This window comes from Lactuca virosa, chromosome 5 (genome assembly GCF_052849685.1).
Source record: "Lactuca virosa cultivar CGN04683 chromosome 5, Lactuca_virosa_CGN04683_v6, whole genome shotgun sequence".
Lineage (NCBI taxonomy): Eukaryota > Viridiplantae > Streptophyta > Magnoliopsida > Asterales > Asteraceae > Lactuca > Lactuca virosa.
Window position 1 is genome coordinate 223,707,582 of NC_136430.1, and position 14,892 is coordinate 223,722,473.

The following is a 14,892-nucleotide window of genomic DNA, read 5'->3' on the forward strand; positions in this document are numbered from 1 at the left end:
AGAAGCTCCCTTATACATGTGACTGCCGAAGCTTTGATTTACGCACAAGATTGGATATGGGACACCCCAATTGATATCCAGTTTAAAAATATGACGACTTTATACATGGCAGAGACGTGAGAGAAGTTGGTGCCAATAGAAACCGGTAAATATTTTACTATTTTTTACATGATTATAAGTTTGTAATTATATATGTTTATAATTACATACTATTGTTTTGTGTTTGTAGAGGAATTGGGGTGTGGTCAAGGGAGTTGCATGGACGAGGATTTTACTTGAATTTTAAAGGTTTATAACTTAATAATTATAATTTTATACTTTTACAAAAGTTTATTTCTCAATAATCATTGATCAATACTAATGTTTTTTGGTTTGTAGATGAATTGGGAATTGGTGAAGAGATTTACATGGATGTGGATTGAAGATTCATGTTTGCATGTTTTGGTTGTAATCGACTATTTGACTATTCCGGACTTTGTGTTTTAGTTTGATTGTGTGTTTGGTTGTAATCGTCTAATCGACAATTCCGGAATTTGTGTTTTAGTTTGATTGTGTGTTTGGTTGTAATCGTCTAATCGACAATTCCGGACTTCGTGTTTTACTTTGATTGTGTTTTGGTTGTAATAAACTATTTCGGACTTTGTTTGTAATTTGTAATAGACAATTTGGTTGTAAAACTCATGTTTTTTGAAGTATTTAACTTCAATTTGGTGCTTTTTGAATTATTTAACTTATTGCTCCATTTCTGGAAAATGGGTTTAAACCCAAAACCTATGGGTTTAAACCCAGAACCCATAAGTGTATGCGTTGAACCCAAGAAACCGAGAAACCGCCCAAACCGATAATAGAACCCGAGAAACCGAACCAACCAGAAACCGATCCTATTGGGTTCTGAAAACCAGAAACCGACCATTTATGGGTTGGGTTGGGTTGGGGTCCAAAACCGCAGCACCCATTGTCATCACAATTTGGTAAACGTTGACCTCCACGTGGTTTATCATAATTGCAAGGTGTAGCTTTTGATGTGGAAAACAACAATAAAAGAAAACATAAAAATGAAACATGATTCCAAACAACATAGTCAAGTTGATAAATGTATTCTATATATCTATGTGAAAAAGAACAATAGTATAAAAGAGGCTGATATACACAATTACAATATATATATAGGGTATCTTTCAGCCGTCTAATAAATTAAGGTGGTTAATTAAGGTAATTAACATTAATGTATACTAAATTCTTTGTCATTCATATATCAAAGTATCGTGAGGGAAGGGCGTGCATAACAATTGAAGTTTTTGGAAGGAAGCCAAACCCCAAAAATGGTAATTTATATACTAAGCAATATTTTTATTTTATTTTATAAAGCTCCATATGTTTTTAAATAATTAATCATGATTATCGGTTCATAATTAATATATTCGATATCTTGCCATAATATTACAAAAATAAGGATTAGAAGTGGTGACAAAATATAGAATTAAGATTTGGAGTTTAAGCACTTGATATACAATCAATATTTAAGAAGAAAAAGGTAGTAATTAACCTCAAAGGAACACAAATTAACCAAGAAATGGCAGCTGCCACCATGTCTCTTAACTCCTGCTCCGTTCAACAACCGCGAGCCGCCGCCCAAAGACTTCACATGCTCCTCCACTTCACGGCCACCGTCGCCATCTTATACTACAGGCTCACAAACTTAATCCACGGCGACGTACCAACCCTGCCATGGGTTCTCATGACGGTTTCCGAGTTTATCTTCTCCTTCATTTGGTTCTTAACTCAAGCCTTCCGGTGGCGTCCGGTGGCTCGAACCGTCGCCCTTCATAACCTCCCTGATGACGACCAGTTGCCGAAAGTTGACGTCTTCATATGCACGGCGGACCCCAGTAAGGAGCCGACGGTGGAGGTCATGAACACGGTGTTGTCCGCCATGGGACTTGATTACCCGTCGGACAAACTGGCGGTGTATTTGTCCGACGACGGTGGTGCTCCGTCGACGGTTTATGCGATGAAAGAAGCATGTTCTTTTGCAAAGGAGTGGTTGCCGTTTTGTAGGAAGTATGGGGTCAAGAGTAGGTGTCCAGAGTGGTTCTTTTCTAGCTATGGACATGACGAATTGCTTTTTAGAAGTCAGGAGTTTGAAGAAGATGAACAGAACATGAAGGTAAATTAATATCCTAAAAATAAAATAATTATTTACTTTTCTACTTCTCATAATACAAACGTACAAAAATAATAACTTTATGTCACAATCGTAAAGTTTGATGTGTTCAAAGTTTGCTGTTTTATTCATCTCGAGATTATAAAAATATTCATTTAGATAATTTGCTTCTTTTTTATATAATAAAATCATTTAGCAGCTACTCTTTGCTGTTGTAAATTAATGTTGAACAATCTTTTAGCAACCAGTTAATGTTATGTGCTACCATAACAAATGTATTGTGCCTAATGTTGGTGATCAACCTGTACAAATAGAGTTAGATCATGATGGAATCTCACAGGCTTCATTTTATACTAACCTATCTCAAAATGAATAAATAAATAAAGTTATGTGATGATACTAAGTTTACAAACTCCATATATGCAGTTAGCGTACGAACAATTCAAAGAAAACGTAGAGCGAAAGACCAGTGGTGCTTCTGCTGTTAATGATCGACCTCCACATATTGCGGTATGGTTTTTGGATTCATTTCAACAATAAATTTCAAAGATTTCCTAGGCTTCTTTGAACCCCTATCTATACTTGATTTCTTAATTTTATTTTTGCAAACTACTTAACCTCCTCTTTGCAAGATAGTACGAGAAAGAGACGTCGTCTAAATTAAAAAGATTATTCTTGTGAAATGATTAAGATCAAAGATAAGCAATAAACTATTTCATAACGACGGAAAATTGTGAGACTTGGTTACAAAAAAAGGTTTCCTTTATGTTTTAACATTTTCACAATATTAGAACACAACTGAAATTTGAAACTTAATTAGTATTTAATAAATTATTTTAATAATGCCCATATAAACGTTATATCAATTTTTCTTTTAAATTTTCACAACAATGGAACAAAGAAAATACAAAATTGGACAACAATTGACTTATTTGAAAGTTGAATGTTCAATCAAGGCCAAAATCCAATAATTTAGGTTGGAATTCTTTTCGATTGTTAAACCCGAAGAAATTTATTTAAGATCTAACCAATGATAGTTTGATTTTTATGAAGATATCATTAAACTTTAAATTTTACAAAAACCACTACAATTTCAAATGTTTTCTATTCAACCATCCCAAGGTTTGTTTTTTGATTTAACAAAATTTAGCAGAAAAATTTATTCCGACCGTTTTTTGCAATTCATTACTGGTTTTTTAGAGAAACCAAACTCTTAATAGTTAAAGAAAATTAAAATCTTTGGATAGTTAAACAAAAAATTAAAGATAGACTGCTATGTAGTGGCTTTTTTTTTTTTTTTTTTTTTTGGAATTGTCTTTATTAGTTGAAACAAACTTTGAGATACCTCTATGCAAAGTATAAAACATAATATTAGTTGAAACAATATTGATTCTTGATTGCTACCTTTCACTTTATGTGTCAAAACGACAGGTGAAATATACATGTTATAATAGCCGACATGTCATCTTTAGAAATGAAGTAGATACACCTACCTTCTGCTTACAAGCTTACAAGATGTCAAACACTCAACTTTATAAATTACATCGAAAAGTTTACCTTAAAAATATATTGGCAAAAATTCTCTACTTTTCTTATAAGAAGTTGAAATTTATAGCGCTTGTGTTTCACTTTATATCAACTTCAGATAATAAATGACAACCGAAAGGAAAACCAAATTCAAATGCCTCTTCTTGTATACGTATCTCGGGAAAGAAGACCATCTCTTCCTCATCGTTTCAAAGCAGGAGCTCTAAACACACTTGTACGTTGATGAACTTCAATCAAGGTTCTTTTATGTTAATAGTCACATAATAATCCAATGTCTCATTTGATCATATACGTTTTTTTTTTTTGCAGCTTCGTGTTTCAGGGCTATTGAGCAATGCTCCATATATGCTCGTGTTAGATTGTGACATGTATTGCAATGAACCAACATCTGCAAAACAAGCAATGTGTTTCCATCTTGATTCTAAGCTGTCTAGTTCGCTTGCTTTTGTCCAATACCCACAAATTTTCTATAATGTTAGCCAAAAAGATATATACGATGGACAAGCAAGATCCGCATACAAGGTGATTCACTTTGTGTTCGTTTATTTTTCTTTGATTTTTTCATGCAAAGCATTCATATTTGCATGTTAGATGTACAACTTAGTTTGTAGCCGGGTGATTGATTGATAGGATTTTGATGTTTTAGACGAAATATCAAGGAATGGATGGCATTGGAGGCACAATTTGTTCAGGAACAGGTTACTACTTGAAGAAGAAAGCGTTGTATGGTTCTCCGAATAAAGAAGGTAATTTTAGAGTTTAGACTTTAGAGCAATCATTATACACATATTCAGTTTCAAAAAGTTGTATAAATCATGGATATCATCAAGAATTTTAACCCACTTTAAAATCATGGCATGGGCCCAATCCATTCACACAAAATTGTCTCAATTTTCATTCACTCCCCTTGATCCTAGTTAGTTAAGAGTTAAAAGTTCTAAGTTCTAAGTTCTAATTATATCTTTAAGTTATTTTATATTTGAAGAATAACGTTAAAATGATCTCATTAATTCGTTCAAAATGATACAAATACTAGTTGTGAGATCTATGTAATATATGAGTTAATTTAAGAAAAAAAGGTTAAATATGAATGTCAAAATATTTGAGAACTTTGAATTTATAAGAAAATAAGAAAAATAATGAATTATTATAATTGAAATGTTTTTTATCTTTTAAATTTAAACAAATAATTTAAATAAATAAACAAAAGAAACTAATAAGCTTTAATTTTGGAATTTTGAAATTAAAATGTAATTTCATTAATGAAGTTGATATCTATTTATTATACATTTATTACAATTAGTATATTAAAATATTATTTTGAATTTAATAAAATAGAAAAACTCATCAAATGACATGTGAAAAAAAATTAATTCAAAATAACCATAAAATGACATTTAACAAATTGAATGAGAGTGTGACAAATGACAAAAAAAAATCTTCATTTATTAGAGTAGATTAGATATTGTTAATTGTAATTTTCTTTTTCATTTAAAAATCTAATTAAACATTATTTACGAGTTAATTAAAAGTAACTACAAATTATAGGATCCTGACGTTTAGACATTAGACATAATCATACAAATATTATGAAATATATTTAGTATTAGACAAGTTACATTTTTATTTCTACAATGCTGAATATAGATGACATTTACTTTATATTTATTATAGAAAAAGAAAATATTCAATTTTTTTCTAACTTGTATATATTTTTGATGATATATGTTTTTTAACAAATTCCATATATTATTATTATTATTGAAAAACAAACAAGAAAATTCTATAAAAGTAAAAGCTAATGAGATACTATAGTTACAAACGGTTTAGACAAACATGTATAGGACCATTACAACACATAGACCAACGTAAAGTCATAAACTATTTTCTCGTCCATTTTTTAACCAAAAGAGAGCTAAAAATTGCACCTCACAAATGAGACGATACATGCTCTTAAAATTATTAAAAAAAAAAAAACAATGTCATTTCGATACCTCCAAATCACTGATATTCTGAGATATTGATAACCAGGAGATTGATAACGTTTATGATTTTACCTTTGTTCAAATCAACAATTGTACTTGACAACAATCTTATGAATTATACTATTAGAATAATATAACCAAAATTAATTATCCCGATATAATTAAGTTTTAAATTAATTTTCAAATTTAAAACAAACATTTTATTAAATTAAAGAAATTGTATTCATAACACAGACTTAAAACGAATATTACACTTGTGTATTATGTAAATACCAGCATTGCAATATATATGTCAATTGGTCTTGTTTATTTACATATGTTACTATGTCTCAAATTATATATTAAGAAATATTATAATTCTAAATAAGTTTAAAACATAAAAATTATAGTTGGTTACATTTCAAATGTCATTGTTTACTTTAATATATTAAAAATTTATATCATTCAAATTAACCTGAAGAATCAAATTGTAAAAGAATAACACCTAACATGAAACAACACTACAAATGCATAATGAAAATCGAATTTGTGTTTTACTATTTACTAACATATAAAAGATAATGTTAAAATAAGCTTTCTGTTGGCCGGACCGGGACGCTTAATAATAAGTAGGGATGTTCAAAAATATCCATATCCGAAATTCTGAATCCGAATTATTTGAAAAATCGGATATCCGAATTTTCAGAAATCCGAAATTTCGGATATCCGATCTTTCAGAATCGAAATTGGATAGTGTTTTTCTGATTTTTTGGATAATTTGGATATCCGATATCCGAAAATTTTGACTTTAGTTTATACATTATTTGTTATTTTAATCGCATATGTCTTATGACATGAATGTTAGTAACTAAAACATATTCATAATACCTTTAATTAAATACTTATATTACTTCATATGTCTTTCTAATATAAAAATATGTCTTTTTAATTAAAAACTTCATATGTCTTTCCAATTTGAACAAAATTTTAAATTTTTGGATATCCGATTTTGGTATCCGAATCTGTATCCGAAATTTCGAATACAAAATCGGATACCAATAGTCAACTATCCAAAATTTTGGATATCCGACTATCAACACCCATAATAATAAGAATTGAACCTATCATGGCATGAGCGTTATATGATATTGGAAAATTAAATAGACGAATCTGTAATTTAATTTAAATTTTTATAGATGAACATCATCTGTATCCACAAGAAAGCTATGGAGAGTCTACCAAATTCATCGATTCATTAAAAGCAATCAACGAGGACACACAAACAGACTTATTTACTGCCGTCATTGTAGCAGAGGCCACAAAGCTTGCTTCTTGTTCCTATGAAGATAACACAAAATGGGGTAAACAGATTGGTTACTCCTACAATTCATTACTTGAGAGCAGTTTCACAGGGTATTTGCTACATACCAAAGGATGGAAATCTGTGTATTTATATCCGAACAGACCATGTTTCTTAGGTTGCACCACCATAGACATGAAAGATGCCATGGTTCAGCTCATGAAATGGTCATCTGGATTGCTTCAAGTTGGTCTTTCCAGCTTCAATCCTCTCATCTATGGAGCCACCAGAATGTCATTCCTTCAAAGCATGTGTTACGCCTACTTCATGTACTCTCCGTTTTTGTCAATAGCATTTCTGATTTATGGCACCATATCACCATTGTGCCTTCTTAATGGCGTCTCATTGTATCCCATGGTAAAAATCTATCAAAATTCCAGTTACATAATGTTGTCATTTGTTATACATGACATGATAGGATGGAACAAGATCCGACTAGACTAGCCTAAACTAGAAGGACTAGGCAAGCTTTGTAGGAATGATCATAAAACCCTACAATGATGATAGGGATGCTTACAAATTTTTAATAGAACATGTCCCATTTTCTATGGGACATAAGATACTAGACTATAGGGCTATTTTTGATGATGATGAGAGCATTTAAGCCTTTACAAAAATAAAAATTATGAGCGAGTCCATGTCCCTACTTTTTGGATGAGACAAAAAATTGCACTTCTTATCTCATTTACATCATTCCTAGTTCATTCTAGTTAACTAATTATCGTATTTCAAACACAATAGAAGGTTGATATATTATGTAATGTCATGTGTAACAAACAAACATGGCTTCCATTAATGTTTTACTTTTGTAATGACTTGTTATGTTGTGTTTCAGGCTTCGGATCCATGGTTCAAAGTTTTTGCGACAGTGTATGTATCCTCACTTTTTCAACATTTGTACGAAGTGGTATCAACTGATGGCTCAGTTGTGACATGGTGGAACGAACAAAGGATATTTTTCATAAAATGCATAAGTGCTTTGCTGTTTGGTTGTGCTGATGTGATGATGAAGTCGCTTGGTGTTGCAAAAGCTAATTTTAGATTGACAAACAAAGTGGTCGATAAAGAGAAGCTTGAAAAATATGAGCAGGGTACTTTTGATTTTGAAGGTGCGAAGATGTTTATGATACCATTAACATTCATGGTGCTGTTGAATGTTGTATGCTTTGTTGGTGGCATGAAGAGAGTAATAAGTGATGGTAATCTTGACGAGATGTTTGGACAGATTTTCTTATCGTGGACAACTCTATTGTTTAGTTATCCAATCCTCAAGGGGCTCATACCAAGCAAGCACAAAAGTAAGAAGAATAAAACTTAACGAATTAACGATACTTATTCGAAATCTTATTCTATGTGGAAGGTATTGGAATTAAAAGATATAGGGAATGTACTTTGATGAAATAATTGATATCATCATGTATACTCTTGTGTATAATATATGGCATTTGATGCTAGATAAATTTGTATGATATCACTACATAATCCAACATAATTTATATTTGGCAAAAAAAAATGTCGATTTTGAAACATTTAGCGATAGATTATTTAGATGACATATTTTATTAGAAAGAGGTCATGTGATAGTAAAAGGAAAATAAAGAAGCTACTCGAATAAATATGAATGAGATTTTGATGAAGTAATTGATGTCATTTTATCTAGTTATCTATTCTTATATTATTGTGCATAAATATAATATATGGTACTTCATGTTAGATATATTATGTATAATGCCACAAAATAATCATACATTACTAACAATAAAAGACTCTTTTAGTAAATTATGTCAATTTTTGAACGACTACACCAACGTTTTATATTCAAATTTGTTGGAACTTATTGACAAAACAAAATATTATAAGACAAACTCAAACAAAAAAAGGATAAATTGTTCACATGTTACAACATAATATGCAACTAGTGTGTGAGCCCGTAGTGAACCACGGGTCACTTTCGAAACCGATAAAAATTATAGATAAGGGCAACCAATAGTAAATGTATGCAATCATAACTACTACATAGCCTACACTTAAAAGAAAAATAAAAACCTTCCCATAAATGCCATTAAATAAAAACCACCTGTCCCCACAGCTGTATAAGAAACACATTCGATAACACTCCATCGCTACAACACAACATCATCTTCTACATCAACCCCAAAAACCAATAAAATAAAAATAAAATGAAACCCGATTGATTCCATTAGCCCAGTAACATTTTTTTTCAAGAATTCAATCAATGTTTGATAAAAATAAAACAATAACAACTCATTCTATACGAAACCAAAACAGTTGTAGGTACAACTTACATTTGCTTTTAGTGTATTATAGCAACCTACTTTCACGTATTTCCATCCCATGTTTCCGGTTCTCTTCGCAAAATCTTGTGGACCACATGTCTAAAAAAATACAACACCAAATCATATATCTATATATCATGTATAGATAAAATGTGTGTGTGTAAAAAGTTACCTTTTTGGACCCACCATAAACGCCAATGCTTGCGACATAAAATGGGACCAAAAAAGTGAAGTGCATTGCTATTATGGGTAACTAAATTAAGTATAGTATCTATATTGGTAAAAGATGTAGAGTAGAAATTATACTACATGTTAGCATAAAATGGTAACTTACAATTATACAGGTAACATAACCATGTTTTGACAACTTACAATCATACAATTAACAACACTATGTTAACTGATAACCAATCTTATGGTGTGATAAGATTATAGAAAATGAATATTCATAGAAACACACACACACAAACATAGGTTTTAGGCTTTTGAACTTCTCCTAATTAAAATTTTCTTCTTAATACTAACAGTTTTACTAAAACAGAAATAATAACTTTATATATCCACCTCTCTCAGCAAAATCAAAATGTACATCGGTCCTTAGAGCCTATTTATGTGGTCTTCACTACCTTGGTATGCCGGCTACTACATAATTCACATGAAAATGGTTTTATCCAAGTTCATCTCCTTATGTCTTGCCCGAATTGGAGAATACATTCGTCAGAGATTGTATAGCTTTCTCCAATATACACCGAAAACAAACTCTCTTTATTCCCACATTGGATGTTTTTGCATCCAATTTCCATCGCTAATCTGAGTGGACGGTCGGAAACTATAGAGACAGTAGAGCTTTGTCTATAAACAGTTCATTAAGTTATATCACGTTTATGTTGCATCATCACATCATATCCTCTTAGCTTTTCAGTCTGTCACCTGTCGTACTAATAATTTGTAGATCTCAAATTCTCTAGTTCAACCTCTAATTATTTTGATTTAATTTCTTTTGTGTAGAACCTTCGTCAATTAACAAAATACACTTAATTGTTGTTATTCGTATAAAAACTTTCCAAATGGAACTACAACCCCTTTCATCATTGATTTCAGATGATGCAACAAATCTCTTTTATATAACCAGATCAAATCATTACCCTCTGACCTTCTATTTCACTGTATGATTCTCAATCTCACATCATCCATTGTCAACTCATGAAGCTTCCGATATGTTTTCCAAGTAAAATTGTTTAAAAGAGACTTTTGGTTATAATAATTGTCTCAAAGGAGTTTCTTTCTTAGGCCACTGATCCTTATGTCTGCATCTATTCTTTTCTCTTGGAACTACAAAATCAAAATTAAAATCGTATACCCTAAGTAATCACAACTGGATAAACTCCACACTCAATAAACAAAAGAAAAAAGATTTTTAGTTATTACTTGTGGTACCGTATTGAACATAAAACACCTACATCATGAACATGGGATTTAAAAAGCGAAATCAATATAAACCAAAATTAGAAACCGGAAATATAGAAAACAAAATAGACATGAAGTGTAGTTACTAATTACTTACTCGGCGCCAGATAGGGTCGATGTGTTCATTTGTAATTGGAATTAAATCCCCAATTTAATTAAAACATAAATCCAAAATTAAAACTACAAACATACATAACAAACCAAGTAACATCAGCCGCATGAAAACTATTTTTTTCAGTTTCTAAATTCAAATTTACTTACTTTTCCTGTAGTCTTTAGATAGTGGTTCACCAGCCCCTCGACGTCTTTCTAGTAAAGACCTTCCACCAACACTCTTTCCTTTTAAAACCTGCAAAACATCCATCTACCTTTAGAAACAGATAGAGGGCAAATCTATAAATACAAAAATGAAAAGTCTTGTTGGTAATTTCCCTAATATTTTTCAACTTGTATATTTCTAAATTGTTATAAATATATAGTTATTCAAAGACCAAACTACCCTCAATATATACTTCTTGGAAAAAATCGACCAGAGATGTTTACGTTAACCAAAAAAGGAAGTTCATAAACTCAAACTCTAGTGTATACTATTGGGTAGTGAGCATGAATACAAAAAACCTAAATCTAAGTTTGAGATCTATTTTAGCACCTGTTTTTATCAAACTATCCAATACACTGTACTTCAAAGCATCCTATAGAAAAGACATGGGCGGAAAATTACTCTAAAACCTAAATTCTATCAAATTATTTTCAAAATTAACCGTCATGTTCATAACACTTGCCTTAACAATCTTTACTCTAAAACCAGCATATACAACATCCCGCAAGCTCTTAACAATCTTTACTGTTTAAGTTGTTTTCATTTCCAGCAGCCTGTTCAAATGACTTCCCATTATCCCAAACTTAAATAGATGTTATTTTATCAACGTCTTGCTCAACCAAATCAGAAAAACTCAACAATATTCGGGATCTTTCCTGGATATATACAATATTGATTAGTTTAACTAAATAGCTTTTAAGTAACTACAATGCAAAAGTTCATTTGAGAAAAAGTAGAAAACTGGCAGAAGAGAATAGAGATGAAACGTCCAAAAAATAAGACCCAAAAATTTCATTTTTAATTTAAATAAGACGGTAATTCAAAACATTATCATACAACCCAATTAGACCAAAGTATGTCACTACATCATATCATATCAGATTAAATCTCAAAATGCGGAAAAATGTTGTGTGTGCTCTGTAATCATCCCATGCTCTTCCCTTTCGATCATGAAGTACCTGAAACATAAATAGAAAACCGTAAGCACAAAGCTTAGCGAGCTCCCCAAAATACCCCATACCATACATAATAAACACATATTGGGCCCCCACCCTTCATCGGGCCCAGCCAGTCATCAAGTCTCACCTGGCCTCGGGCCCCGCCCGACATCGAGGCCTGCTCAATTTATAGATCTGTCAATCACATCGGACCCCACCCGATACACATATAAGCATATAAACACATAGTCATACTAACACATGCAATAATCACAAAGATAACAACATACAATATAGTCACCGGGCCTCGCCCGACATCGAGCTCCGCTAGGTATACATACCAGCACATAACACATGAAAGATTCAAGCAAACATCTAGCATCCTAACATAATAATCATGGGTCGGCATTGGTGCCTTCGACCCGCTAAAACCAGTGAAAAAACTCACCTCAGACTGTTGAATCTCACTGATAAATCTCTGGCTGCTGGCCCGCTAAAATCTCCATGCTATCAATCACAAAATAACATCCAATTAATAATTGGATCCCGACTCACACTAAGAGTCCAAACTAGGGTAAAAGACCTTTTTACCCTTTACCCAACTTGGCCATAGGCCAAGGTCCAATCCAACTGTCCAAAAGGCCTAAATTCCAAAATAATCACCTAAAGCCCAAATATGGCCCAATTTTCTAAATTTGGCCCAAGTCCCTTCGTGGGCCTTCAACCAAGTGAACCCAATATAAGAGCATCAGCTCAAAATAGATCTGATAGCCCAACAAGGTCCTAATCACCTAGAGTCCAAACATGGCCCAAAGTCGAGAAGCCTAAACTTCCGAAGCTCGTCTGCTGAGTATGATGGGCGTACTCAGCTCATACGCTTAGCGTACATGCTCTAGGGCTTGTACGCACAGCGTACCAGCTTGTACGCCCAATGTACTCCCCATACCCCATACTCTTAGATCTTGACCCAAAAGATGAATTATCACGTAAAGTTGGAAACTTTACGTGCATGCATGGCTTAATGGGTCTCTAGAGCTCAAAAGAGCTTAACAAACGACTTAACACATGCATGAATCCACAAACACCATAATGTTTGCATCTTTATGCTTAAGGACCCCTTAATATGTCCAGATCTAAAAGGCTAAACTCCATAAACGACCTTAGCTCACAAGAACCAACCAAAAGGGACCAAATAGCCAAAAACAAGCCAATGAATATATCTATGAAATGAGTTGACAAACTATGGACTTTATACCTCAAAAGCCACGAAATGGAGATGCTAAAGCTGGATCTCTAAGCACTTATCCAAAGGACGAGTCTTCAATCTTCTCCTTCCTCTTCAAGATGCACAAAACACACTAAAAATGCTTCAAAAGAGCTCAAAAGCACCACAGAAAGGCTAAGGGACGAAATTAGAGTTTGAGGATGTGGAGGCTGGTCTAAAATGTCCAAGAGGTGGGTTAATGTTTCTTGAATAGGGCACAAACCCTAAAAATTATGGTTTCCCGCTGGCCAACGTACGCCTAACGTAACCCACGTACGCCCAACATACGTGGTCGATGCCCTCAATCAGACTTCAGCTAGTATGCCAAGCATACTCTATAGTACGCCCCGCATACTAGCCAAAAAAGAACCAAAATTGAAATGCTTTTAAATAAGAAGGTTCAAATATGAACATACCAAATTCAAGTGTTACAATTCTCCCCCACTTGAATCAGACTTCGTCCTCGAAGTTCGTTGCTTCAAACGACTCCGGATAGTGCTCCCTCATCTCATCTTCCGACTCCCAAGTCCACTCAGAACCCTTACGATGCTGCCATTGCACCTTCACCAACCCAACAACCTTGTTCCTCAAGGTTTTCGTCTTCCAATCAAGAATCGCCACTGGTCTCTCAATATAATTCAGGCGGTCGTCCACCTGAATATCCTCCAACGATACCACTGCAGAATCATCCCCTAAGCATTTACGCAGCTGAGAGACATGGAACGTGCTGTGAATCTGACTGAGCTCATCTGGAAGATCCAAGCGGTATGCAACCCGGCTTACCTGGGCCAAAAATCTGAAAGGACCAATATACATAGGGCCTAGCTTACCCCTCTTTCGGAATCGGATGAAACCTTTCCAAGGTGACACCTTCAGGAGAACCATATCCCCCACCTGGAACTCTAAGTCTGATTGGCGTCTGTCGACATAACTTTTCTGCCGAATCTGAGCTGTCTAGAGCCTACTCCAAACCTACTGAATCAACTAAGTGGTCTTGAGTACCACCTCGGTACTCCCCATAACCCGCTGACTGACCTCGCCCCAACAAATTGGGGTCCTGCATTTCCTCCCATAGAGCATCTCAAAAGGAGGTCGATCAATGCCGACGTGATTACTGTTGTTATACGAAAATTCCGCTAACGGAAGACACGTATCCCAACTCCCACCAAAGTCCAAAACACACGCCCGAAGCATATCCTCTACTGTATGAATCATCCGCTCGCTCTGACCATCGGTCTATGGATGAAATGTTGTACTGAAATGGAGACGAGTACCCAACTCGTCATGGAATCTCTTCCAAAATCTAGAAGTAAACCTGATATCCCTGATGTAAACCTCAACCAATTTCTCCACAAAAATACTCTCTTGAATCGGGATAAAATGCACGCTCTTGGTCAAACGATCCACGATGACCCAAGTCGAATCCACTCTGCGTGCAGTCCGAGGTAACTTTGTGATGAAATCCATGGTAATATCCTCCCATTTCCATATAAGAATCTCCAATGGTTGCATCTTGCCATGAGGTTGCTGATGCTAGGCCTTGACTTTCCTGCAAGTCAAGCACTGCTCCA

At 33.6% G+C, this 14,892-nt stretch overlaps 1 protein-coding gene and 1 long non-coding RNA gene across 2 annotated transcripts; both read left to right on the forward strand.

Annotated features, from left to right (window-relative positions):
- Positions 1 to 230: 230 nt before the first annotated feature.
- On the forward strand, positions 231 to 645 carry LOC145114724 (uncharacterized). Its single transcript, XR_013711175.1, has 2 exons — positions 231 to 288; positions 379 to 645. It is a non-coding gene; the product is annotated as an uncharacterized LOC145114724 (long non-coding RNA).
- An 823-nt stretch (positions 646 to 1,468) lies between these two features.
- LOC145112185 (quillaic acid 3-O-glycosyltransferase CSL1-like) lies at positions 1,469 to 8,518 on the forward strand. Its single transcript, XM_079048385.1, has 7 exons — positions 1,469 to 2,167; positions 2,591 to 2,674; positions 3,810 to 3,926; positions 4,022 to 4,234; positions 4,359 to 4,458; positions 6,873 to 7,393; positions 7,872 to 8,518. The coding sequence occupies exons 1-7, from the start codon at positions 1,574 to 1,576 to the stop codon at positions 8,352 to 8,354; spliced, it is 2,112 nt and encodes a 703-aa protein (XP_078904511.1). The 5' UTR covers positions 1,469 to 1,573; the 3' UTR covers positions 8,355 to 8,518.
- Positions 8,519 to 14,892: the final 6,374 nt, after the last annotated feature.

Excerpts from the sequence above, each read along its gene's own strand:
- LOC145112185 (XM_079048385.1), top strand. The coding sequence starts at position 1,574 with ATGGCAGCTGCCACCATGTCTCTTAACTCCTGCTCCGTTCAACAACCG. Across the intron at positions 2,675-3,809 it reads ATCGACCTCCACATATTGCG|ATAATAAATGACAACCGAAA; the intron begins GTATGGTTTTTG and ends TATCAACTTCAG. Across the intron at positions 4,235-4,358 it reads AAGCAAGATCCGCATACAAG|ACGAAATATCAAGGAATGGA; the intron begins GTGATTCACTTT and ends TTGATGTTTTAG.